General features: G+C 32.6%; 1 protein-coding gene across 1 annotated transcript in view; it reads left to right on the forward strand.

Annotated features, from left to right (window-relative positions):
* The window catches only part of cdk14 (cyclin dependent kinase 14), a 135,016-nt gene that overhangs the window by 18,624 nt on the left and 90,419 nt on the right, over positions 1-25,973 (forward strand). The window contains exons 5-7 of the mRNA XM_073846908.1: positions 1,800-1,959; positions 11,778-11,898; positions 17,956-18,049. Of these exons, the coding sequence (XP_073703009.1) occupies positions 1,800-1,959; positions 11,778-11,898; positions 17,956-18,049 (375 nt within the window). The remainder of the gene's footprint in view (positions 1-1,799; positions 1,960-11,777; positions 11,899-17,955; positions 18,050-25,973) is intronic.

Consider the following 25,973-nt stretch of genomic DNA (forward strand, 5'->3'; position numbering starts at 1 on the left):
AATATCAATATTTAATAAATAAACATTTAAATATAATAAAATGTAAATATTTTAGAATTACTTCATTTTTTTTAATAAGAATTATATGTAAACATTTCTGCCAGAGCAGAATCTTGACTGAAACAATTTATATTTAACTTAAAGTGGTAAGCAAACAAATAATTATTAATATTTAGTAAATAAATCCACCAAATTCTTTTTTTTAACCACATTTCAGATTTAAGTAATTCAACTGAAATTAGTGATATCGCTTAAATATCAGTATTTATTTTCTTTGTATTTTTTGTTTTTCGGCCTTATGTAATGAATATCTGTGTGTTTATCATTTAGTTGTGGCTGTTTTGACCAAATGATTCAATGACCGGCACTGCTTCTTTGGTCTTTTGTTTCAGCATCAGTTTGGTACTGTAGTACCAGTGCTCTGGTGTGTGTGTGTGTGTGTGTGTGTGTGTGTGTGTGTGTGTGTGTATCACCATATGTCCACTCTCCTATCACAAGGGCATTATGGGTAGACACAGACACACATCACTGCATTGACTGCTTTCCCGAGGCCCTTGAGAGTAAACAGGCCTGTTGTGAGTCTGGATCAGCAGCTAAAGACATAACGCTCACGTGTTTCATCAGCCACAAAAGAGCCATTAGTGAGAGAAGAGAATGAGCCGGAACACCAGTATGAGACGAGTGACCCGTCACTGATAGATAAACTGGTTATAGTTCTCTTCACATTCAGCTGTTTACTGAAATCACAACAAAACAACTCAACCGTAATCAGCTCTTCCTATAAAGCATGGTTTTTGCTGTCTTAAACGGCTTTGAATATTTAGCAATAAACTTAAAATTTGTTATTTAAAAATTTATAATTATTTATTTTTATAAATGCAGTATTTCATTTATTTAGTTTAATTATTTGTAATAATTAGTAACAATATTGCAAAACAATTACAACTTTTATATATATTGTAAAAATGTTTTTAATTTTATATAAATATATACATTTTTATAAATACAGTATTTAGTTCATTTTTAATAGTTAATAACAATATTGTAAAAAAAATACATTTACTGAAATGTAATATGAATGAAATTATACACACACACACACACACACACACACACACACGCACACACATCAAATTATATAAACAAAAATATATTTTGTATTTTTTATGTATATTATTTTATATTTTTACATACTAGATTTAAAATAGAAGAATAAACCTATACTAATTAATAAAAAAGTGTATATGTGTATATTACACAGAATTTATTTATTTAATATTTCTAAATGCAATTTTAAAGTATATTGCAAACAATTCAGAGTAGCTTTACATTCACTTCATTTATGTGCTTTTGTAATTAAAAAAAAAAAATGCTTGGCCTTAAATCAGATGTTAGAGCTTGTGAATGTTTTTGCAATCCTAATGTAGAAAATGTCCAGAACACTTCAGCTGCTGTAAATTTGGCCTCCACTGTTGGGCTCTTTAGCAGGAAGTAAAAGCTTTGAGAGAATCAGATTGACATGATGAGAGGCGGTCAGGAGGTGAAGAGCAATCACAACAAAGGCAAACGTGAACCGGCGGAAGAAAATAGAGAAATGGCGAGAAAATGAGCGAGACAGACAGACAGATTGACCAACAGATTGCTTCTCACATACCTGCTGCGACGCTGATTCTTCCACTCAATTAGAGCCAGAGCGATTCGAGCGAGAGTCTCCTGACACACACACACACACACACAGGCTCGGTGCTGTCAGGACAGTGTATTTTCGGTGGCTCTGTGGTCTCTAACAGCTGCTGTAGGGCCGTGTTTTGGCCCGGCGGGCCGCAGCATATGGTCTCTTTCTCTGGACGGGCGGCGTGGCACAAACGGGGACCCCGCGGCTCTCAGCGGCTCTCAGCGGGGCCATTAGGAGCCGATCTGTCAGCGGCGGCTCTCAGAGGCTCCTCCTGCCCTCCACAAGTGTGCAACAGCATGAAATGAATCCAGTGCTCTGCATCTTCATCTGCAGGGAAACGCGACACTCGCTTGTTCTAGATGTAAATGGACTGAATAAATGTAAACTCTGCTGCAGTTCATCCAGCTGGAGTGTTGTTTAATAAAGGCCCAGATCTGCTGAGCTGGAGTGGTTCAGATCTTCAGAACATGAGCAGCATGACTAATGGGAAGAGTGAAGTGTTTAAGTGTCACACATCCATCTTGTAGATAAAACTACACACTTAAAATAAAAGGTTTTAAAGTACGACAGTGTATTAGTGGCACATTAAAAAAAAAGATTACAAGAATGAAGTGTAAATGTTTTGAGAATAAAGTATAAATGTTTTGAGAATAAAGTCGAAGTGTTTTGAGAATAAAGTCGAAATACTATGAGAGTGAAGTTGAAATACTGCGCTGATAAAGTTGGAATACTGTTCTGATGAAGTCGGAATACTACGACAACAATCTTTTACGAAAGCACATCCTTAAATGAAGTAAATGTAAAACTACTCTGAATTGTTTGCAATAAACTTTAACATTGCATTTAAAAATATTAAATCAACAAATACTGTGTAATATACACACATATACACTTATTAATACACTTATTAATTAGTATAGGCTTATTCTTCTATTTTAAATCTAGTATGTAAAAATACTGCAATGATAAAGTCAGAATACTACGAGAATAAAGTCGTAATGCTACTTGAATAAAGTCGGAATGCTGCGAGCGTAAAGTCGGAATGCTGCGAGAATAAAGTCGTAATGCTACTTGAATAAAGTCGGAATGCTGTGAGAATAAAGTCGGAAAGCTGCGAAAATAAAGTCGGAATGCTGCGAGAATAAAGTCGTAATGCTACTTGAATAAAGTCGGAATGCTGCGAGCGTAAAGTCGGAATGCTGCGAGAATAAAGTCGGAATGCTACTTGAATAAAGTCGGAAAGCTGCGAAAATAAAGTCGGAATGCTGCGAGAATAAAGTCGTAATGCTACTTGAATAAAGTCGGAATGCTGCGAGCGTAAAGTTGGAATGCTGCGAGCGTAAAGTCGGAATGCTGCGAGAATAAAGTCGTAATGCTGCGAGCGTAAAGTCGTAATTCTGCGAGCGTAAAGTCGTAATGCTGCGAGCGTAAAGTCGGAATGCTGCGAGCGTAAAGTCGGAATGCTGCGAGCGTAAAGTCGGAATGCTACTTGAATAAAGTCGGAATGCTACTTGAATAAAGTCGGAATGCTGCGAGCGTAAAGTCGGAATTATATGGGAATAAAGTTGGAATGTTGCTAGAATAAAGTCGAAACACTACGAGAATGAAGTCGAAATGCTACAGGAATAAAGTCGGAATGTTGCTAGAATAAAGTCGAAACACTACGAGAATGAAGTCGAAATGCTACAGGAATAAAGTCGGAATGTTGCTAGAATAAAGTCGAAACACTACGAGAATGAAGTCGAAATGCTACAGGAATAAAGTCGGAATGTTGCTAGAATAAAGTCTAAATGTTTTGAGAATAAAGTCGAAGAACTACGAGAGTGAAGTTGAAAAACTGCGCTGATAAAGTCAGAATACTGCGAGAATAAAGTCGAAATACTACGAGAGTGAAGTCGAAATACTACGAAAATAAAGTCGAAATACTATGAGAATAAATTCGAAATACTGCGCTGATAAAGTCGGAATACTGCGAGCATAAAGTCGGAATGCTGCGAGCATAAAGTCGGAATGTTGCGAGAATAAAGTCAGAATGCTGCGAGAATGAAGTCGAAAAACTATAAGAATGAAGTCGAAATGCTACAGGAATAAAGTCGGAATGCTACGAGAAAGTCGGAAAGTTGCTAGAATAAAGTCAAAATTCTATGAAAATGAAGTCGAAACACTACGAGAATGAAGTCGAAATGCTACAGGAATAAAGTCGGAATGTTGCTAGAATAAAGTCGAAACACTACGAGAATGAAGTCGAAATGCTACAGGAATAAAGTCGGAATGTTGCTAGAATAAAGTCTAAATGTTTTGAGAATAAAGTCGAAGAACTACGAGAGTGAAGTTGAAAAACTGCGCTGATAAAGTCAGAATACTGCGAGAATAAAGTCGAAATACTACGAGAGTGAAGTCGAAATACTACGAAAATAAAGTCGAAATACTATGAGAATAAATTCGAAATACTGCGCTGATAAAGTCGGAATACTGCGAGCATAAAGTCGGAATGCTGCGAGAATAAAGTCAGAATGCTGCGAGAATGAAGTCGAAAAACTATAAGAATGAAGTCGAAATGCTACAGGAATAAAGTCGGAATGCTACGAGAAAGTCGGAAAGTTGCTAGAATAAAGTCAAAATTCTATGAAAATGAAGTCGAAACACTACGAGAATGAAGTCGAAATGCTACAGGAATAAAGTCGGAATGTTGCTAGAATAAAGTCGAAACACTACGAGAATGAAGTCGAAATGCTACAGGAATAAAGTCGGAATGTTGCTAGAATAAAGTCTAAATGTTTTGAGAATAAAGTCGAAGAACTACGAGAGTGAAGTTGAAAAACTGCGCTGATAAAGTCAGAATACTGCGAGAATAAAGTCGAAATACTACGAGAGTGAAGTCGAAATACTACGAAAATAAAGTCGAAATACTATGAGAATAAATTCGAAATACTGCGCTGATAAAGTCGGAATACTGCGAGCATAAAGTCGGAATGTTGCGAGAATAAAGTCAGAATGCTGCGAGAATGAAGTCGAAAAACTATAAGAATGAAGTCGAAATGCTACAGGAATAAAGTCGGAATGCTACGAGAAAGTCGGAAAGTTGCTAGAATAAAGTCAAAATTCTATGAAAATGAAGTCGGAATGCTACGAGAATAAAGTTGGAATTCTATGGGAATAAATTTGGAATGTTGCTAGAATAAAGTCGAAACACTACAAGAATGAAGTCGAAATGCTACAGGAATAAAGTCGGAATGTTGCTAGAATAAAGTCTAAATGTTTTGAGAATAAAGTCGAAGTACTACGAGAGTGAAGTTGAAAAACTGCACTGATAAAGTCGGAATACTGCGAGAATATAGTCGGAATACTGCACTGATAAAGTCGGAATACTAGGAGAATAAAGTCGAAATACTACGAGAGTGAAGTCGAAATACTACGAAAATAAAGTCGAAATACTATGAGAATAAATTCGAAATACTGCGCTGATAAAGTCGGAATACTGTGAGCATAAAGTCGGAATGCTGCGAGCATAAAGTCGGAATGCTGCGAAAATAAAGTCGGAATGCTGCGAGAATAAAGTCGGAATGCTGCGAGAATAAAGTCGGAATGTTGCGAGAATAAAGTCAGAATGCTGCGAGAATAAAGTCGGAATGTTGCGAGAATAAAGTCTAAATGTTTTGAGAATAAAGTCGAAGTACTACGAGAGTGAAGTTGAAAAACTGCGCTGATAAAGTCGGAATACTGCGAGAATATAGTCGGAATATTGCACTGATAAAGTCGGAATACTAGGAGAATAAAGTCGAAATACTACGAGAGTGAAGTCGAAATACTACGAAAATAAAGTCGAAATACTATGAGAATAAATTCGAAATACTGCGCTGATAGAGTCGGAATACTGCGAGCATAAAGTCGGAATGCTGCGAGCATAAAGTCGGAATGCTGCGAAAATAAAGTCGGAATGCTGCGAGAATAAAGTCGGAATGCTGCGAGAATAAAGTCGGAATGCTGCGAGAATAAAGTCGGAATGCTGCGAGAATAAAGTCAGAATGCTGCGAGAATGAAGTCGAAAAACTATAAGAATGAAGTCGAAATGCTACAGGAATAAAGTCGGAATGCTACGAGAAAGTCGGAAAGTTGCTAGAATAAAGTCAAAATTCTATGAAAATGAAGTCGGAATGCTACGAGAATGAAGTCTAAATACTGCAGAGTAAAGTCGAAATACTACGGGAATAAAGTCAAAATACTGCAAGAATAAAGTTGAAATACTATGAGAATAAAGTCTAAACACAGATATATGCGATCACACTTAAACACACACAATCACATCTCCTGGTTACCTTGATAAAGCAGGTATTGACATGAATCTGTTCTGACGGCTCATTCGCTTCATTAACATCTTGATAAGGGACTTAATCAGTTCTGCATATGAAAATGCGAGTCTAATAGGCGGCGTCTGGATTCATCACACCAAACATAAATTACCTGCCAAACAGTCTGTAATTGCAGCCCAAAAATATGTGAAAATGAGCTGCTCTGTAATGAAACTCCTGATCGCTGCAGACGCTGGAGATATTGAATATGCCTTTATGACATTTTTCATATGTTGATCATAGTCTGCACTGATGGATGAGCAGACGAGACGGGCGTTTAATCAAACGTGTGCGAGTCGGTTTAGCGTGTGCTGTGTGATTGTTATTAAATCCCTGTTTGATGTTCATTTAGATATTGATGTTTAGACAGATTTCTTATACAGTAGATGCTGTTTTAAACTGTCTACCGCCTTTATAGGCTGCTAACTATTAAGGCAACATCTGAACTAAAATTGATTTTGAGTGCCCTACATAGAAAGCTTCTCTGTTCTACTTCATGTAAAGCACATACAATTGGTTCCATCATCAAAATTATGTTTGCATGTTAAACTAATGATACTCAAACACACATTACAAACGTGAATCTCCATACATCATAAATATTTTACAATTGATATTATTATATTTTGTGTTAAATTATCATGATAGTTGTATATTTTCTGTTTGTATATATGTAGGGTTTTTTATATTTTGATTGTGTTTTCCTACATTTTAAAATATTATGTTTTCCTGTATGTTAAATATATGTGCATGTAAAAAAATACAAATACATGATATAACATATGTTTTATATATATACAAAAATAAATATCATAAAATATACGTTAAAATATCATGACAGTAGTTTTTATAAAATTATTTTTTGTATATTTTTATATATGTAAAAGTGCCTTGATAGTTATATTTTTTCATGAAACACTGCATATTAACACATAAAAATACACAACTATCATAATGTTTTAACATATAGAAAAATAGTTTATAATGTGTCTTTAATTAATTGAATTATATATATATATATATATATATATATATATATATATATATATATATATATATATATATTCAAATATATTCAAATATATTTTACATGTAATATAAATATAGAATTGTTGTGATATATTAAAATATATAATAGTTTGCAAAAATATTATCATAAAAATAACTATTATGATATTTTAACATAGATTTTATGACATGATTTTTGTATATTTTTATATGTTCGATTATCATGATAGTTGTATGTGTAGTATGTTAATATATTGTGTATTTGTAGTAAACTTAATATTGTATTTATGTATTAAATAGAAATAGTTAATAGAAAAAGATTTATTATAAAAATAGAAAATTATATTTCTTAAATATTTACAAATACAGTTAAAAATTAATTATTTTTTACTAACTACAAACGATGTTGTTATATATATTTAAATAATAAATGATAAATAATATAAACCTAAACTAAATGAGAAATAATATAAACCTAAACTAAGTAATACAAATATATTTTTAGGTGTGTGTGTACGTGCACATATTTTTATTTAGTTTTAATTAGTAATAATAATTTGTTAAATATAAATTAAATATATAATAAATTTATTTAATATTTTAAATACAATGTTAAGTTTATTTCAGAAACTTCTGACTAGTTTTATATTATGGGAGTATATTTTTTATGATATTTTCTGTATATTTTTATATATGTAAAAGTGTCTTGATAATTAAACATTTTTCATGAAGCACTATGTTCAATTTCATTCATTTATATTATTTGTTTGTCATTGCCCAGTATATAAACATATAAGCAAAAAAATAAATATACATTTTTCCCTAATTTACCCAAGACACCCACTAAAATGTCATTGAGTGTAACAATCTTGTCAGGAATATTGACAACAAAAATCTATTTTATGACATATTAAAAGACAAATTACTTTCACCCCAAATAGTAATTATTTGTAATTCTACATTTTTAAATGAGCCACTATCCTAGGTTTTTTTACTCATTTAAAACACAATAAAATGTAATATGCTCCCTTATTCTTTTATATATTTTAATATGTACAAGTCAAAATAAGCATGTAGTTTGAATTTACATAAATATTGTTTTACACTGAATGACAATGTAACAATATTTCAACCAAATTGTAACATTTTATTCTCCAAAACCTTATTTGTAACCTTAAAAGCACACTTTACTTACATTTATTTTGTTTTCTATGGACATACAATCACTTTCGTAAACTTCTTTTGACGTGGACATCGTCTTTGACCCATATTTGTGTATTTTTCTATATGTTCAAGTAGCGTGATAGTTGTATATTTTTCATAAGCTACACATGTAATCATCATGGTAGCATATATTTACTTAATTCAATCACAGAACTGAGTGATCAGACAATCACATGAACCCATATTGCAGTATTGATTTTATTAAGATGTAATTCTATTCTCATTTTTCTCCATCCTTTCTGGTCATCTCCTTGTCAAATATCATACATTTTTCCCTAATTTACCCAAGACACCCACTAAAATGTCAGACATTTTATTCTCCAAAACCTTATTTGAAACCTTGAAGGTCGACACTTTAATGTGCTTTCTATGGACATAAAATCACTAGCATGCATTGCAAGGCATATGCATTTAAAAATGCATTATATATAAAGACTTTAAAGCAAAAAATAAAATAAAAAATCCTAAATTTTCCCTAATTTACAGAAGACACTCTCTAAAATGTCATTCAGTGTAACAATCTTGTCAGGCATATTAACAACAAAAATCAATTTATGACACATTAAAAGACAAATTACTTTCACCCCAAATACTAATTACTTATTCTACTTTTTAAAAATTTGCCATTATCCTATTTTTTTTTTTTAATTATTTAAACCACAATAAAATTGGATATGCTCCCTTATTCTTTTATATATTTTAATATATATATATATACATACATATAAGCAGAATAAGCATGTTGTTTGAATTTACATAAATATTGTTACACTGAAAAACAGTGTAACATTATTTCAACCAAATTGTAACATTTTATTCTCCAAAACCTTGTTTGAAACCTTAAAAGTACACTTACATTTAATGTGCTTTCTATGGACATAAAATAACTTTCGTAAATTTCTTTTGACATGGACATCGTCTTTGACCCATATTTGTGTATTTTTTTTTATTTTTTATAAATCTTCAAGTATCGTGATAGTTGTATATTTTTAACAAGCTACACATGTAATCATCATGGTAGCGTTTTTATTTCATAAAATAACAGAACTGAGTGATCTGACAATCACATTAAGCCTATACTGCAGTATTGATTTTATTAAGATGTAATTCTATTCTCATTTTTCTCCATCCTTTCTGGTCATCTCCTTGTCTCGTTCTGTCATGTGATTGTGGGACAGTGAGTGATGTATAATTCACTCAGCTTGACCTCCGACCCCCTCTGGAGACCCACAGAGTTCCTGAGCGCTTTGAACTGGAATAGGCCTCCGTTACGAGCCACTCGCTCCGTTCACAGTTAATGTCAGTTTGCAAGAACGACCGCTGCGTTGCCATGACGACCGGCCCGGGACCAGGACAGGACGTCCTCCTCCTCCTCCTCGATTGCCTTCATCATGTGTGACCTCTCTGACCCCTCGCCGCCCCGGTTCTCTCCCATCAATTAGACGCTCAGATGCGGCAGCGCTGCTGTTCCTCTTGAGTTCAGCGTGATGATGATTAGAGGCTCCGTCATGCGTGAACCACCCCATACGGGGGAAATGATAGCCTCTCACGCGTCCGGCCCCACGGCCTCTCACTCTCTCTGACACGCTCCTTTGTTTAGCCCAGAATTATTGACTGCAAATTACACCGGCGTGAAGCTGCACCGCTATTTCCGACCCGTCAGAGCAATTTAAACACCCGCCGAATGCAGGAAGTCAAGCTTGTTTAAGTCAAACGGCTTAATTAAACACGCCTCGCCACCTGGAGGACGCTTTTTAAACACAAGTCTCTTAAGAGCTGAAATTTCCATTTACAGTTAGGCTACACAGTTTTATCACTTCTTGCTTTCCCTGGGAATCGAACCCATGACCTCGCTGTTGCTACTGTCAGAATTTTTGTTTCCTAATTTACAGAAGACACCCACTAAAATGTCATTAGGTGTAACAACCTTGTCTGGCATATTTACAACAAAAATCCACAAATCAATTTATGACATATTACAAGATGAATTACTTTCACCCCAAATACTAAAAAGCTGTAATTCTGCATTTTTAACATTTGCAAAGATTTTTTTTACTAATTTAAAAGACAAAATTAAATATGCTCCCTTATTCTTTTATGTATATGTTGTTAGAATTTTTACATAAATATTGTGTTACACTGAATGACAAATGTAACATTGTTTCAACCAAACTTCTAGATTAAAACTTATTTGAAACCTTAAAAGTAGACATTTTAATTACATTAAATGTGCTTTCTATGGACATAAGATCACTTTTGTACATTTCTGTTCCCAGGGTTAAACTGGGATTTTAGAAGTGGCAAAAACATTTGAGAATGACTGATGTAGAATAACACACATATCATGATAGTTCTGTATTTTTATGACAGATTTTAACATTATATATTTATATATACACACTACCGTTCAAAAGTTTGGGGTCAGTAAGACTTGTAATAGTCTTTAAAGAAGTCTCTTATGCTCATCAAGGCTGCATTTATTTGATTAAAAATACAGAAAAAAATGTAATATTGTTAAATGTTTTTACAATATAAAATAATGTTTTTTTATTTTAACATACTTTAAAATAGAATTTATTCCTGTGATGAAAAGCTGAATTTTTATCAGCTGTTACTCCAGTCTTCAGTGTCACATGATCCTTCAGAAATCATTCTAATATGCCGATTTATTATTAGAATGATCAATGTTGGATAATATCAACAGTTGTGCTGACAAATATTTTTTGGAACCTGTGATTTTTTTTTTTTTTTTTTTCAGGATTCTTTCATGAATAACAAGTTTAAAAAGTACTATTATTAGTATTATTAACTTTTAATTATTAACTTAATACATCCTTGGTGAATAAAAGTATTAATTTCTTTTAAAAAGAAGGGAAAAAAAAGAAAAGAAACAATAAAAATGCACTGACCCCAAACATTTGAACGGTAGTGTATGTGACCCTGGATCACAAAACCAGTCATAAGTAGCACGAGTATATTTCTAGCAATAACCAAAAATACATTGTATGGGTCAAAATTATTATTTTATTATTGATTAGTAATATGCATTGCTAAGAACTTCATTTGGACAACCTTCTCAATATAGATTTTTAATGTCTGCTCATCAAGGCTGCATTTATTTGACCCGAAAATACAGGAAAAACTGTAATATTGTGAAATAATATTGCAATTTAAAATAGCAGTTTTCTATTTTAATGTACTTTAAAATATAATTTAGAGTTTTTTTTCAAGATGCATAGATAAAAGATGGTTTCATAATGCTTAATGTAATGAACTTTAATGCTGTTTATGAGCGAGTATATTCACTAAGCAGAGGACTGGATGAATCAAAACTGGGTTGTGCGTGGACAGACAATTATTTTCTTTTCTTTGAACTGGTGGCTCAATTTAACCCATGACTGACACTACAATATTTACACTGGTGCATTTGACAGGTGCTTTTATTCAAAGCGATGTGTTTTTATTGGAAGCGATGTGTCAAACTCTTCCCTGTCTAATGATGGTGTGTGTGTTTTGTGCAGGTCTGGCCCGTGCGAAGTCGGTCCCCAGCCACACGTACTCTAATGAAGTGGTGACGCTCTGGTATCGTCCTCCAGACGTGCTGCTCGGATCCACAGACTACTCCACCTGTCTGGACATGTGGTGAGTCTACAGCACACGCAAAACCACATCCCATACTGCAACTGAACATCACACTATGTAGTGTGTAGATTATAATTTTTTTTTTTTTCAGTTTATAAAGATATCTATTACGACGGCATTATAGTGCCACGTTAAGAATAATATTTTGAGAATAAAGTCAAAATTACTAAAATAAAGTTGAGAATAAAGTCGGGCCTCGATAAAGAATTCTTAATTTTCATAGTATTTCGACTTTATTCTCATAATTTGACTTTATTTTTTAAATATTTCATATGTATTCTCATAATTACGACTTTAAATATTTCTACTTCATTCTTGTAGTATTTTGACTTTATTTTTTAAATATTTCGACTTTGTTCTCATAATTTCGACTTTATTTTTTTTTTATATTTTGACTTAATTCTCATAGTATTTCGAACTTTATTCTCGTAATATTTCCACTTTATTCTCATAGCATTTTGACTTAATTTTTTAAATATTTCGACTTTATTCTCGTAATATTTTGACTTTATTCTCGTAATATTTCGACTTTATTCTCGTAGTATTTCGAACTTTATTCTCGTAATATTTCCACTTTATTCTCATAGCATTTTGACTTAATTTTTTAAATATTTCGACTTTATTCTCGTAATATTTTGACTTTATTCTCGTAATATTTCGACTTTATTCTCGTAGTATTTCGAACTTTTTTCTCGTAATATTTCCACTTTATTCTCATAGTATTTTGACTTAATTTTTGAAATATTTCGACTTTATTCTCGTAATATTTTGACTTTATTCTCGTAATATTTCGACTTTATTCTCGTAGTATTTCAAACTTTATTCTCGTAATATTTTCACTTTATTCTCATAGTATTTTGACTTAATTTTTTAAATATTTCAACTTTATTTTTGAAATATTTCGATTTTATTTTCGAAATTTCGACTTTATTCTATAAATATTTTGACTTCATTCTTGTAGTATTTCGACTTTATTTTTTTAAATATTTGAACTTATTTCTCAAAGTATTATTAACTTTATTATCTAAATATTTAGACTTTATTCTCATAATTTCGACTTTATTCTTTAAATATTTTGACTTTTTTTTAAATTTCGACTTTATTCTAATTATTTTGACTTTATTCTCTTAATTTTGACTTTTTGTCTTATAATATTTTACATTTTTAAAAACTTTTTTAATGTAGCACTAAAAGCTGTCTTAATCTAAACATCCTTAAAACGAAACCTGAGAAACTTTAAAGTGTATTTTTCTTTCATCACTGACAATAATTCTTTTAAAAGAATGCACCTCATTAAATTTGACAAGGCCTTTTCACATTAGGGTCTCCTTTTGTTAATCTTTTTTTCTGATATTTTTCATGACAGAAGTTCTTTCTTTTTCTATAGTCCCTTTAGTTGCAGTTTTTCTCTCATTCTCTGTGTAAATCGATGCTGAGTGCAGTGGAGCGTGTGCAGTGTTTTCCTCTCTTGAGTGGCAGTTTCACAGATGCTGCACAAATCAACAGTCATTAGAATCACAGCCAAACACTCGTTTGTGTGTGTGTGTGTGTGTGTGTGTGTGTGTGTGTGTGTGTGTGTGTGTGTGTGTATAAGTGTGTGTATCCGTCCCGGTCCAGAAGACCTTCACACTCGTGCTCTCATGTCTCAGCGAGCGGATGAGCAGAATGCCACTCAAATGTCACAAAAATGTCACGTAATCTCAGTTTGGACACGTCAAATTGAAAGTGCGACGATATCCTCTTGGTTATTGAGTTTAAATTATATCCTGAAATATAAATGATATTTTTCAGGGGGAGAAAAAAAATCCTGAATAAGGGTGAAATTATGTGGAGTTGCAATTTCAGTCTAGTGCTACGGAGAGCATGATAATGCTAGACTAATGTAATGAAACTTGGTTATGCACATGGATAAAATCTGTCATATGTCAACATTTGCATAAGGAATTAAAATCATAAATCATATTCAAATAGGACCAGAATCAAACCTTAAATTAAACCTCAGCGTCATGCAGCGCATAGTAATGTGCCACAACCATTCACCGTAACAAACAGATTAAATGTAAATCTTATTGATTAAATGCACATAATATGTTTGATGCAACTGTGATATTGATCCTCGAAACTCACATTGAAGATTTTGCATGCAAATGGAAAGACACTACAGTATAATACAGGGTAGCTTTTAACCGTACTTCCATAGTTAATCAATCCTAAACTTTTTGGTGTAAATATGCAAATAAGTCATTATTTAATTAAATATGCACCAATTTGCTTAGAGAACAGAAACCAACCAAAAATACATTGAATAGGTCAAAATTATTATTATTTTTCTTTTATGCCAAAATTCATTAGGATATCAAGTAAAGATCATGTTCCATGAAGATATTTGGTACATTTCCTATCATAAATATATCAGAACTTAATTTTTGATTAGTAATATGCATTACTAGGAACTTCATACATCAATGAAAAGCTTATTTATTCAGCTTTTGGATGATGTATATATCTCAGTTTCAAAAAATGGACTCTTATGGCTGGTTTTGTGGTCCATGGTCACAAATCTGAAATTGGATAAAGCCAGGTTCAAAATTGTTTGATTTTATTAGTTTTAGGTTTTTCCAGACTGGATTTTGGATTTCTCCTTTTATCGCTTCATAAATCAGAAAATACTGTCAAAAGACAGAAAACAAGCACATTGTGCTGCTGAAGTGGAGAAACAAACTCAGTGCCTTTAAGAATACAGTTGAAGAATCTGTTGGAGAACCTGCAAATTGTTAATTATTTTACTAAAATAAGAGGGATCATGCAAAATGCATGTTATTGTTTATTTAGTACTGACCTGAATAAGATATTTCACACAAAAGAGATTTTTAATACTGTGTTGCTACCTGAATGATCCACGGCTGTGTTTTTTATTTAGTGATAGTTGTTCATGAGTCCTTTGTTTGTCCTGAACAGTCAAACAAATCCTTCAGGTCCCACAAATTCTTTGGTTTTCCAGCATTTTTGTGTATTTGAACCCTTTCCAACAGTGACTGTATGATTTTGAGATCCATCTTTTGACACTGAGAACAACTGAGAGACTCATATGCAACTATTACAGAAGGTGCAAACACTCACTGATGCTCCAGAAGGAAAAAACATGCATTAAGAGCCGGGGGTGAAAACTTTTGGAATTTGAAGATCAGGGTAAAATTTAACTTATTTTGTCTTCTGGGAAACATACAAGTATCTTCTGTAGCTTCTGAAAGTCAGTAATAAAAGAAAAAAAAAAAGAAGATATTTAGGCAAAATAAGAAAAATTTACACACTCTCAATCCTTTCAACAGTTTTCACCCTCAGCTCTCAATGCATGTTTTTTTTTTTCTTCTGGAGCATCAAAAAACAATGGTTTTGCCAGTAATGTCTTGCCATACAGCCATTGTTGGAAAGAGTTCAAATACACAAAAAATGCAGAAAAAAACACAGCATTTGTTAGACCTGAAGGATTATTCTGAAGACCGGCAAGCTTTTTAACTGTTCAGGACAAACAAGGGAGTCATGAACAACTATCACTAAACAACAACAACAAAACACAGATGTGAATGGGGTCATTTTTATAAATTCAACTATTATTTTCTCTTGTGGAGTATATGTTAATGTCTTTTATGTGAAATATTGTATTCTTATTATGCATTTTGCATGATCCCGCTTATTTTGGTAAAATAATAAAAGTTTTGCAGATTCTGCAAGGTGTATTTAAACTTTTGACTTCAACTGTACGTATTGAAATTGAAATCCACAGACACTTAAATGTGTATTTTGCATGTTTTCTTTTCACTAGTCTGAAAGAAAATATGTTATGAAAGCAAAATAGCACAAAAAAACGATGATTTTGCCCTTAATGTCTCACCGTAAATAAAGATTGAGAGTTAGTGGTCCGTATCCGGGGTCTGCCGGTCTAAAGAGGTGGGAGGAGCTGCTGTGCTGAGAAATGAGGCGTAAGGAGGCCCGCGCCGCTCTCAGGACCGCAGCTGCAGCACCGCTGGCAATTACAGAGAGGAAAGCAGGAGCAGGTGTTGTGGTCCAGAGGGTCATTTCCACACGGCTGCAGGTGGACGCTCATGTGCAGAGGTGTTCTCTGTTGCGGCGTCAGTCGGGATGAGGATTAGCACACGCTCGTCTCTCTACTCGACTGTAAGCTGACATCTTATCAGCCGCCTGCCAGTCAGATCCAGATGCAAATTCACATCACATCCACATTTGAAATGCTCTGTTATGGAGACTGATGGACTGATTCTGTAAAGGCTGGTTGCGTTTTTACTGCTGGTGTGTGTTTGTGTGGCTCTTGTGGCCTGTGTTCGCTGGACTAGAAAGTGTCAGGAAACAATTGCATGCTGACAAACGGAGACGCTGAAACACACCAGAATGTGCCACACGCTCACTGCCTCTCATGGCTTTACATTATATTTACCAGGGTTATTATAGTTAACTGAAACTACAACTGAAGCCAAAACTATAGCAGTGTTTTTATATAACTTTAATTGTCTCTCAATGAGCGGGATAACAGATAAAAAAGTATTTTGGGGTGTAAAATGTCACAGTTTACTTTATTTTGTTATTTTTATTTAATTACTAATATATTCCGTTTGCTAAATGTTATATTTAATTTTTCAAAATACTATGTTTCAGTTTGATTTTATTTCTTTGCAAATCTAATTAATTTGTTTCTTTATTAGTCATAAATTATTAAGAATATTTCATTTTTATTCTTGTTGAGTTACTAATATATTCGATTTGCTAAATATATTTAATATTTTAAAATCTATATTTTAGTTTATTTCTTTACAACTAGAATTATTTAGTAGGTTATATATTAGTCATAAATAATTAAGAATAATATTTCATTTTTATTCTTGTTGAGTTACTAATATATTCTATTTGCTAAATATATTTAATATTTTAAAATACTATATTTTAGTTTGTTTTTATTTCTTTACTACTAGAATTAATTTAATAGCTTATTTATTAGTAGTAAATTATTTCTTTTTTTAAATCATTTTAAAATGCTCTTTTTTTAGATTTTCTTCTTTACAAATATAATTAATTTAATACTTTATTAGTAATAAATTATTTATAATAATATTTAATTTTTATTTTTGTTTAGTTACTAATATATTGCAATATATGCAATTTTTTGTTAGATGTTTTTCTTTACAAATAGAATGAATTTAATAGTTTATTTATTAGTTTTACATTATTAACAATAATATTTCATTTTTATTCTTGTTAAATTACTAATATATTCTATTTGCTAAATGTGATTATTTAATATTTTAAAATGCTATTTTTAGGTAGAATTATTTTCCCTTACAAATATAATTTATTTATTTATTTATTAGTAATACATTATTAATAATATTATTTTATTTGTATTCTTGTTGAGTTAATAATATTATCTGTTTGCTAAATATTATATTAAATATTTTAAAATGCTATTTCTAGTTAGATTTTTTTCTTTACTAATATAATTAATTTAATAGTTTATTTATTAGTAATAAATTATTATTACATTTTTATTCTAGTTGAATTACTAATTTATTTTGTTTTCTAAATACTATATTTAATATATATTTGGAATTATATTATTTTAATATTTTGTTTCATTGTTATTATTTTTTTCTTGTTGTTGTTTTTAAATGTCTATTATTTTAATTATATCAGTTTGTTTTTGTTATTTTACCATATCAAGTAAATCAAAATTAAAAGGTTTACCCTGAAAACTAGCTGAAATAAATTGAGTTAAAATTTGTAAATGTTTGATTTTAGTCAACATTTATATTTTTTTATTTCAAGTTTCTGAAGTAAATATTTGAGCTCAAAGGGGTTTAGCTGACAAAAATTTTGAGAATCCCTGATATAAACACTTGTTCTGATTCTGAAATGTTGAATTGCTCTGTTTATTTTAGTAAAATGTTCAAAAATCATTCAAATCTGTTCAGATTGTGATATTCATGCACAAATCACAGTTTCACTTTCTGAAGGTTAGAGAGTCAGCTCTGTTTGTTTGTTTTCCAGGGGTGTCGGATGCATCTTCGTGGAAATGATCCAGGGAGTGGCGGCATTCCCGGGCATGAAGGACATCCAGGATCAGCTGGAGAGGATATTTCTGGTAAGGGCCCTTTCTTTGTCTCCGCTTTGCTTTTCTCTCCGTTTAATGCCTCGGGCGCCGGATAAAGAAAAATTGTCCATGAATACAAAGATATGGAGTGATAGATGAATGTACACAACTCTGTGAGGTCATGCATATTACATCTCATGAATCCTGTAATCATTTCTGCTGTCATTTCCCATAATGTCCGCTCTGATAATTGAAGCAGAGAGTAATGGATTCATATTCACCCTCAGAGTCAGGTAAATAATTCATACAGACAATTACTGAGATGAATAGAGCAAGCGGCCCGGGGTTCGTGGGTGAGACGGACGCCCGCGGGCCGTGAGGGTCAGCGGCCAAACGTATTTGCAGAGGGGAATGACAGAACCAGGGGGAAACGGCTTTATCGATCAGTAGCTGTCTGCTTGTGTGAGTAAAAACAAAGAACATCAGAGTCTCTTTGTTTGAGTTTGTTTGTGGGTTTTCCTGTTTGAGGACTGGTTAAACTGAAAATGTGAATTCTGTCGTTATTTATTCACCCTCATGTCATTCCAAAAATGTTACTTTTTAAATGGAACACAAAGAGAATGTTTGGGAATCAGTGGCTCTTTGATGTCAGTTACATTTTTGAATTTGCTGCAGGTGCAGATTTTGAATTTAAATGTAGCAGTGCAGATGATTTTAAATATTTGAAGATAGAATCTAGTTACATAATAACAAAATGCTGTATTTAAACTCTGTGTTAATACACACTGTTCTTTTTAATGCGTATTTCACAGTTCCTGATGATGGCAGTTACACCACATGACAATTTTTATTTATTTATTTTTTAAATATATTTTTAGTTTACTTTATTTTAATTAATCAAGTTAAACTAAATTAAAATGAGAAATGTTGCCTTGGCAAAGAATAAATAGATAAATAAAAAATAAGCAATGGTGATCATAATAAAATCCAATCCTATATTAATATATCCTATTCCTACTCAGATATGTTGCATTAGGGAAATCGGGGAAAAAAAACCCTAATTGAATAGATTTCAACAAATTTAATTTGTAAGAATCAAAACAGAAAAAAATAATGTTATGGTTTTTTTTTTTTCATTTAGTTTAATTTTAGAAACTGTTATAGTTTAATTAATATTTTGTGTCACACATTGAATATATAATTAATGAAAATGGACAAAAAAGTGTTTATTTTTTTATTTAGTTTTATTTTAGATACTGTTATAGTTTTTATTAATATTTTATATTACTCATTGAATATATAATTAAATTTTTAGGAATGAAAATGGTAAAAAAAAAAAAAAAAAAAAAAATATATATATATATATATATATTATATATATATATATAATTTTTTTTTTTTTTTTTTTTTTCATTTAGTTTAATTTTAGATACTCTTATAGTTTTATTAATATTTTGTATCAGTTTTTTTTATATTTTCTGTCTTCATTTTGTAATTTATAATTTTTTTTTTCAGTCTGGCAACTAAATAAAAATAAATACAAATGAAAACAAATAATGGTGATAATAATAAAGTCCAACCTTACATTTATATATTCTGTTCACTTAGAAAAAGGTACCTTTTATTTTCACATTTTCGATCTTAAAAATAAGGTAATCTATTCAACCAGTATTTTAATTCTTCAACACTTGCAAGTCAATTTTAATTAAAATACATGTTGAATAGGTAATTTTATTTTGATGACAAACAATAATAAAATCCAGCCTTACATGCGTATTCTATTCAGTTTCTCACAAACACTGTGCAAAATAAAATAAAAAATCATTGCATTAAAACTCAAGAGTATATATACAATGTATAAATGTTTAATTTTGTTGCTTCAGCATGACAGTGGGCTATTTTGCATTATGATTGTGAAAAATGTAGGTGCCATTTATAAGTTGTGCATATTTTCTTTTATTTTTCAGACTTTTTTGCACATTTAAAAGCTGATGTTAGAGTACCTCTGTGAATCTGAACTCGAACTGGAGCAGAAGTTGAGTCCTTGCGTCCTTGAGTCCTTGAATGAAGGACGTCTTTGTTCAGAAATGCTGATTGTTCGATTTGGCCCCGTCTCGATCCCCCCCTTCTGTCTAATTAGGCTTTGGCTGGTGCGTGTTGTTTGTGTTTCCTCTTTGTCAGGTGGGCGCTTGATGAATCCGGGGGAGCGCAGGGCATCTGGCAGCTCGTAACTGTTCTCTGACACTGATATTTTCATTCCTGCCTTGTTTTCCCATTCCTCCTTCCTGAGCGACCTGCGGCTGTTCATCTGGCCAGCATCGATATCTAAGACTTCTTTCAGAGATTATCCTTCATTACTGCTTTCCAAAGGCCAGACTGCTTTACGCTGCGAGTGAAAGAGAGGCCAGCACTTCTGACCTTCTCCTTGACATTCTGCTTCCTGAGAGAGAGATGCTGCTGTTTAGAGTCGCACGCTTGCGTTTGTGCGTTTCATTTCACCTCTATTTGGCTGTTTTCAGCTGGAGATAAACTCATTACGTCAAGGTTAATATCCACTTTACGCCTGTGATGCATTTCCAATCCCATCATGCACAGCTGCCACACATGAAAGAGGCCAAATCGGAGAGAAATCTGTTTGTTTTGCTCATTATTGTGGTTGGAGACTTTAGATTAAATTGATATGGGTTAAAGGATGAAGAGCTAGAATATGTTTCTGTCAGCTGTTTCCTGTATGAGCTTTGTCTCAGATGTTTGTCTTAGAGTTTAGTGCTATGAAATTAATGTTTGGAGATTTTCCGAAGCTATAGAGGAGACTAAAATTAAATTACTTGAGTCTATTCTTATGCAAAACTTGTTGTTTGTGCTGTTCTTTGTGGTGAATCTTATAGGACAATTTAAGTAGTAGTTCAACCAAAAATGAACATTTGCTGAGAATATGCTCATCCTCAGGCCATCCAAGATTAGGATGAGTTTGTTTCTTCATCAGATAGAAGATTCACTGTAAAAAAGAAAAACTAAAAAAAAAAACAATTTGTTGAATCAACTTAAAATAATTTGTTACCCTGCTGCCTTAGATTTTTTGAGTTGATTCAACTTAAAATTTTAAGTTGTCACTTAGTACAACTTAACATTTCAAGTTGTCTAAACTTTGAGTTGACTGAACTTAAAATTTTAAGGCAGCCAGGTAACAAATTATTTTAAGTTGACTCAACAAATAGTTTTTACAGTGTTGTAGAAATGTCATTCCATCTTATACCGATGGATCCTCTGCAGTGAATGGGTGCCGTCAGAATGAGAGTCCAAACAGCTGCTAAAAACATCACAAAAAAGAATGTTTCAGAAAAAGTGGCGCTTTGAAATCAGTTACATTTTTGAATTTGCTGCAGGTTTCTTTTTGAATTTAAATGTAGCAGTGCAGATGTTTTTAAATATTTGAAAATACAATCGAGTTACATACTAACAAAATGCTGTGTTTAAACTCTGTGTTAATACACACTGTTCCATAGGGCTGCAGCAACTAATCGATAAAATTGATTATTATTGATACTTAAAATCATGGACAACGATTCTCATTATCCATTAATCGGGTCCGCACACAGTGTACGTACAACTTCAGAGGGTTGTGTCAAATTACAGCACTGAATGACAAAATTATCAATTTTAAATGATAAAATGCATCTAAACAATAGTGGAGGAAACAGAATGAGATCCTGCAGGAGAGTTACGTGATCCAAGCTGCCCAAAACATGAGAATTCTTTATTTTAAACTTTAAGCTAATAGCGTTAGGCGCTTTGACAGATTCGTTTGCATCCTCAGCATGAAAACTTTCAGTTTACGGTCATATCCTTATCTGTAAATGTCACAAATTCACACAAGCATTTCCATTTTTGCATAAAAGTCCATTCTGACAGTCTGTGTTAAGTTTAAATCTTTACTGAATAAGCGTCAGACAGCCGGAACACAGAGAGAGGAGTTAATACTCAAAAATACGCAAAAACATTCATTGTGCTGAAATATATGCAGTTGAATGTTAAATTTAGGTTTGAAAGACAACATGTAGTGCACATATTTATGGAGAGTAGGAACGGTAAAGAGATAGCAGCGTGTAATTATCTGATATATAAATATAAGACACTTCATAGCTGCCTTTTATATAAAGAAATGACAGTAAACATGACTTCGATCAAAATGAACACGTGTTCCTGCAGAACATTCCTCTCACCTGTTGGTTAACACTGAGTTTGTTTTTATTCGTCTTTATTATATGTATTAGGCTATTCTTTTCATTTTTAATGTTGAGATTTAAACTTTGTTCACTTTATACAGTGCTTAACAAATTTAATAAAACACATTTATGTAAGGTGTTTAACAATATATGTAAGGTTTGTGCCACTGCTGCTCCAAAATAACAGTATTGCTGATTACCAAAATCATTTTTTAGCTTTCTGTATTGGTCAGTCCTCCAATATGCAGTAAGCTTTTTAGTAACAGTAGGCTATTTCTAATGCTATAATTATTGCGGTTATCTATGAAAAAAAAAAAAAAAATAGTCAAGTGCTTTTATAGTGTTTTTCTTCAGATATTTGTCTTTTCTCTTTATACGACCGGTGGTCTAATAAATTAAGCAATTTTTTTATAACATTCAGTTAGCACGTTTGTTTGAAGGACATTGGGCACGATGTGAAATATTGTGATTTTTGTCAATAAAATACAAAAATTGTAATTTAAGCCAGTTATTCGATTAATAAAAAAAAATTAAAAAATCGATCAAAATAATTGTTTGTTGCAGCCCTACTTTTCCACTACACCACATTACAATTTGTATGTTTTACTTGGCAGTTCTGAAGAATTATGTTCCTGGTTGAGTAGATAATTCGTAGATAATTCGACCATTCCAGTCCATCAGTTAAAATATTGAGAAGACAAAAGCTGAAACAAATCCATCATAAAGACGTTTTTAACTAAAACATGAGTCCATAATTCATAATAACACTTACTTGAATCTGTCTGAATCGGGAGATAAATCAAGCACCATGTACAGTCCAAAAACAGCTCTAAACAAATATGTGGCTGCATTTTGGACATGGACTTTTTCACTGGAGGAAGTGTTATTATGCATTATTTTATTCTAGGTTTGTATCTTATTCATGGTGGTTTATATTGGAGTTTTCATTTTTCCTATAAATTTGAGAGCGGGCTGCAAGTAGCTGCTCTGTAAGTGTGTGTGATGTATTAAAGAAGGCAGGCTGGACCGGCGTGTTAAACTAGCTGTCAGACAGCAGGATTACCTGTGTTCCTCTGCACCGTATTAATATAGACAGGTCTATCGTCTCACACACGTGCTGACATTATAGTGAGCTGTTTGACATTAGAATTGAAATGTCTGTTCTCATTACAGATGCATGGAACATGCGCACACACGCACGTGTGTATATGTATGTATGTATGTATGTATACACACTGTTAAAAATAAAGGTGCTTCGTGGTGCCAAAGAACCTTTTTTGTCTAAATGCTTCCATAAAGAACCTTTAACATCTAAATAACCTTTTTGTTTTACAAAAGGTTCTTTGTGGCGAAAGAAGGTTCTTCTGATTATCAAAAAGGTAAGAAAGAGATGGTTCTTTAAAGAACCTCTGACTGAATGGTTCTTCTATGGCATTGAGATGTATATATCATGTGTTAAAAAAAAGAATAGGCTTTCCATTGATGTATGGTTTGTTAGGATAGGACAATATTTGTCTGAGATACAACTATTTGAAAACCTGGAATCTGAGGGTGCAACAAAATCTAAATATTGAGAATCAACTTTAAGGTTGTCCAAATGAAGTTCTTAGCAATGCATATTACTAATCAAAAATTAAGTTTTGATATATTTACAGTGGGAAATTTACAAAATATATTCATGGAACATGATCTTTACGTACTATCCTGATGATTTTTGGCATAATGTCTGATTTTTAAGTATTTAATTTGTTTCCCCACATTGAAAAAAGATTTTCTTTTTTTTGCCGAAAATCATTAGGATATTAAGATCATGTTCCATGAAAATATTCTGTAAATTTCCTACTGTAAATATAGCAAAACTTAATTTTTGATTAGTAATGTTCATTGCAAAAAACTTAATTTGGAATACTTTATAGCTGATTTTCTCACCATTTAGATTTTTTTTTTTGCACCCTCAGATTTTCAAATAGTTGTATCTCAGACAAATATTGTCCTATCCTAACAAACCATACATCAATGGAAAGCTGAGTCAAATTCTTTCACCAATTTCACCATTCTTTCATTTAAGTATCAACTTACATCCATGTTGAAAAGTCACTGTTTTTTAATAATTTTGAACCATTGTTCTTCTAATCCTCTTATCATCTAATGCATTAATGAAGACAGACAGAGGAGAATCTTTATTTTTGACCTAATAACTCAATATCATTTCATAAGTCATTCAGGTTCATTGAAATTAATTAGTCTCTCCATTTCCAGTGAATTGACATTAAAGATAATTTGCAGAGCGTTTGAGAACATAATAGACTGGCATTATCGCATTGGCATGATAATGATCTAGTAAATATAGAAAAGGAGACATTCTTTCCATTCAAATGATGTACTTCACATGTCCACTCACTGGCCAGCAGTGACACTAGAGAATAAAGTTGAGAAAATAGTGTTTTATTTTCCTCCTTTCAGCTTATTTTGTTCTGATGGAGTTTGAAATGGATGTCTCTGTCAGCCTGTTCTTTACAACCCAACAGGACATCTGAAGTGTTTCAGGCTTGGTGCATGTGTCTTTCAGCTCTACAGAGTTGAGTTGAGTTGAGTCGACCCGGCTTGACCTCACATAACTTTGCTTGCAGACACTCCTGAGATTTGATCTGTGAAAGTGAAGCCGCTCCGCTCTGGCGGGGGGAATTAATTACTGCATGTGGGTGGTCGTTGTTTTAGCCGTTCGAGGGCATCTGGTGACCTTCTGCCCAGCGGGACCGCTAGTGAAAGGACAACTTCACTGCCGTTGACATTTCAGGAGTGATTGACAGCGAGTCCTGCCACTCGTTTACCAGCCGCTTTCATCCAAAGAAACTCACAGTAAACCAGATACAGCTTCAGTGTGACTGGATTTGACAAAGCTTGTCAGGTTTAAACCTGGAAAATCCTGGAAAGATAATCAGAGTACTGTTTCAGACAACTGTACTCTTTTCTGAGTTGGAAGGTTATATATATGGTTATATACTGTATAGTTGGCGTTATTATTCTTCCTCCTCAGCTTCTTCTATTTCTTCCGCTCTTGAGTCTTTGGCAGCCCATAGAACCACTTGTGGGAAAATTATGAAATTTGGTCTCTAAGGCAATTCCTGTAGCGCCACCAACTGTCCAAAATTGCTCTCTCATTTATGCTAATAACTTTTGAACTGTAAGGTCTAGAAGGAAAATTATTTTTTCCTCTGATTCCTTGGCTCATGATTGGAAATTGTAACTCATCCTAGATGGTTTGTCTGATTTTCACCAAAATTGGCTCAGATCATCTTCAGACCATGCTGACAAAAAGTTATTTAATTCAAGTTGATTAGTCAAACCGTTCTCGTAAAACATGCAAACGAATTCTGCAAAAAGCACGCAAAATGGATGTGAGGCTATATCTCCGCAATGGTTTTGCCTATTGAGACCAAATTTGGTGTGTGTTATAACAACCATGACCTGAGGCTACCTGCATAGTTTCGGCACAGTGCCACCTAGTGGTCAGGAAATACGAAAAAAAAAATTTTTTTTGCTTATAGCTTTTGAAAGGTTTTTCCAAAAATCACAAAACAAATTTTTTTTAGATTTAGCTGAATCAAACCATACTCAATTTTGGCAATCCATGTTAGCCATTTTGGGTGTCAGCCATTTTGAAATTTAATGTAAAATGCTATATTTTACTGACGCATTGGCATATCATTACGAAACTTGGTATGTGTCTTTAGCACCATGCCCTGACT

The sequence above is a fragment of the Garra rufa genome, chromosome 9 (assembly GCF_049309525.1).
Source record: "Garra rufa chromosome 9, GarRuf1.0, whole genome shotgun sequence".
In the NCBI taxonomy this organism is placed as follows: domain Eukaryota; kingdom Metazoa; phylum Chordata; class Actinopteri; order Cypriniformes; family Cyprinidae; genus Garra; species Garra rufa.